Source organism: Pyrus communis, chromosome 13 (assembly GCF_041283825.1).
Source record: "Pyrus communis isolate YQ-2024b chromosome 13, ASM4128382v1, whole genome shotgun sequence".
Classification (NCBI taxonomy): domain Eukaryota; kingdom Viridiplantae; phylum Streptophyta; class Magnoliopsida; order Rosales; family Rosaceae; genus Pyrus; species Pyrus communis.
The window spans coordinates 11,660,842-11,663,345 of NC_142577.1; the positions used below are offsets into that span (position 1 = coordinate 11,660,842).

The 2,504-nt window shown below is 37.1% G+C and overlaps 1 protein-coding gene across 2 annotated transcripts; it reads left to right on the top strand.

Moving 5' to 3' along the window:
• The first annotated feature begins 225 nt into the window (after nt 1-225).
• Nucleotides 226-1,555, top strand: IAA33 (indole-3-acetic acid inducible 33). 2 transcript variants are annotated; one of them, XM_088683214.1, is made up of 2 exons: nt 226-959; nt 1,148-1,286. In XM_088683214.1, exons 1-2 carry the CDS (start codon nt 541-543, stop codon nt 1,179-1,181), a joined length of 453 nt encoding a protein of 150 aa, XP_088539340.1. In that variant the 5' UTR covers nt 226-540; the 3' UTR covers nt 1,182-1,286. The 2 variants fall into 2 exon arrangements, with proteins under 2 accessions (XP_088539340.1, XP_068331927.2); XM_068475826.2 differs by having other exon boundaries at nt 227-959; nt 1,215-1,555.
• The last annotated feature ends 949 nt before the right edge of the window (nt 1,556-2,504 follow it).

Here is a 2,504-nt window from a genome sequence, read left to right on the forward strand (position 1 = left end):
CCTCTCACTTACAATTGAAAATGAATTCCACTAGACTGTAATAATCAGTAGCAATTCTGGTTCTTAAAGAATAATATGGACCAAGAATAAAGAAGAAACCTTATGTGGTTTAGTTATTAGTTCCTCATAGTTATTAGTTTCTTCTAAACTTTAGGACCTGCCTTGAAAGATAGAATCGCCTTTACATCTATCTATACGTATAAATATATCGACGAGGTCGGTATATTCACATATGCTATATAATGGCTTTGATAAAACAAAGGAAAATTAAGCACTCTCCAAGTTAAGGCAGTTTCAGACACCTAACTGAACTGACCACTTTTCCGACATTTGTGCGTTCTCCTCTCTTTCTCCTCTCTCTATCCTCTCCCTAACTCTTCTACTCATTTTTACCAAGACACAATTAAATACCCACTCTCCTTGTCCAAACCCAACAAATACCAAACCTATCTCGATCAGCTTCCTCACTCGAATCCTTCTCTCCTAACATATATCCCTCCAAAAACACCAAACCCTTCTCAGTTAATTTCATAGAAAATCATGAATGCTTTTGATCAATCTCAGAGACAAGACTCCTTGAAAAGAAGATGGCAAGAGAGCAGACTACAGCTTGGTGGTGGTGGTGCAATTACTCCAACGTCTTCTCATTTGAACAGAAACCCTAATGGCAGTAGTCTCCATGGCTTCCCAGGACTTCTTGACGACGATCTTGTTTCCACCGTGGTCCCTCCGGTCACCGTTGTGCTTGAAGGCCGTTCGATCTGCCAACGCATTTGCCTCCAGAAACATGCAAGCTACCAAAGTCTTGCCAAGGCCCTCCGCCAGATGTTCGTGGATGGTGGCGATGTGGGAACCATTAACGAGAAGGATCTTGATCTTTCAAATGCTGTTCCTGGTCATGTTATTGCTTATGAAGACATGGAAGATGATCTTCTTCTTGCCGGTGACCTCAATTGGAAGTGAGTTATTACTATTATTCTCGTTATGTTTTCCCTTTTAATTTGACAATTACATACATGATACAGAGTCTCGATGTTATGATTTGTGCGTAAAATTCTCTTACTTATAATTTGTAATCAGACTGTGAATCTGAACGATGCATTTGAATAAGAATTTCTCTAATCGATAGTCTTATGGTTTCGTGCAGTACACAAGGTCATAATTTGACTTTATACATCTGATGACGCGTTTATGTGTCCGTGTGCCTGTTACAGGGATTTCGTACGTGTAGCGAAGAGAATTCGGATATTGCCAGCCAAGGGAAATTCAAGGAGGGGAAGAATGGGAACATAGAGCTAGCATATACTGCTGGAATTTGGCATTTTGCAGACGTTTTGTTGGCTAGAAAGTCAAGGAAGTTATGCAAGTAATAAACAAGGAACTTGATCGTTCAAAGAAACAAAAACAAAAAACAAAAAAAAAAAAAAAAAAAAAAAAAAAGACAAGGAACTTGTGTCTCATGAAAGCATATGTACTTTTCCAACTGAAATGTAAAGCATTTTCACTGTTTTTCTTTTGTTTTGTTTTTCTTATATATGAATAAAGTTTTTTCCCATATCAATATTCTCCTTAAATTTTCTTCCTAGGGATCGCTGAGCTATATAGGCAAGTATATTAAAATGCTATTCCAAGACCAACGGTCTTTCTTTGGCAAATAAGACTATCATTTTGTTTTTGTTTTATAGCAGCTAGAATTAGAAAAAAGGAAAATTTATTTTCTCCTTTTTGAAGCTTCTATGAATCAACTTATTTGATCAAACCGCTGTTGGTGTTCAAACTAGTCATTAATGATTGGCTTCATTAGTATCCTTTCAGTATGTGTTGCAAACACTTTCATTTTGTATGTCTCATCTTCTCCAGAATAATTTTTTTTTGTCAATCTTCTCCAGAATAATTAAGTTAGGGTAAAGTACAAAAATTACCTCAACTATTAGTGTCACGACACTGTTATACCTCATCTTTTAAAATTGACAATGTCATACCGCATCTTTAGAATTTGGTCCAATGTTATACCTTCCGTTACTTGGCCTTACTTTTCAGTTTAATGCTGATGTGGCTTGATTCAGGGCCCATTTTCTATTAAAAAATCATTAAAATATTATTAAAAACCAAAAAAAAAATTTATTTAATATTTTTAAATATTAAAATAATAAAGAAAAGTTAAAAAAAAAAGAACAAAAAGAAAAAGCATCCCTCAATTCGTCCCTCCCCCTCTCCCCTCCTCTCTCTTCTCCCCCATCTTCATCTTCTTCCCCCCCACCTGCAACCACCACCCACCCAAAAAAAAAAAAAAAAAAATTCCAATTTGTCTTCACCCTGCACCCACCCTCAGTTTGTCTTCCCCCTTGCGATCATGGCGAAACAAACGATCATTGCAAATATTCCCCATCCACCCACTCAGATGCATTTATTAGACACGATCTCCCACTCTGCATGTCAGTTATTCATAGTCGTGAGACCCTGACATGTGGCTGCTTCTCGTCGCGTCTGTCTAACTTCAGCGA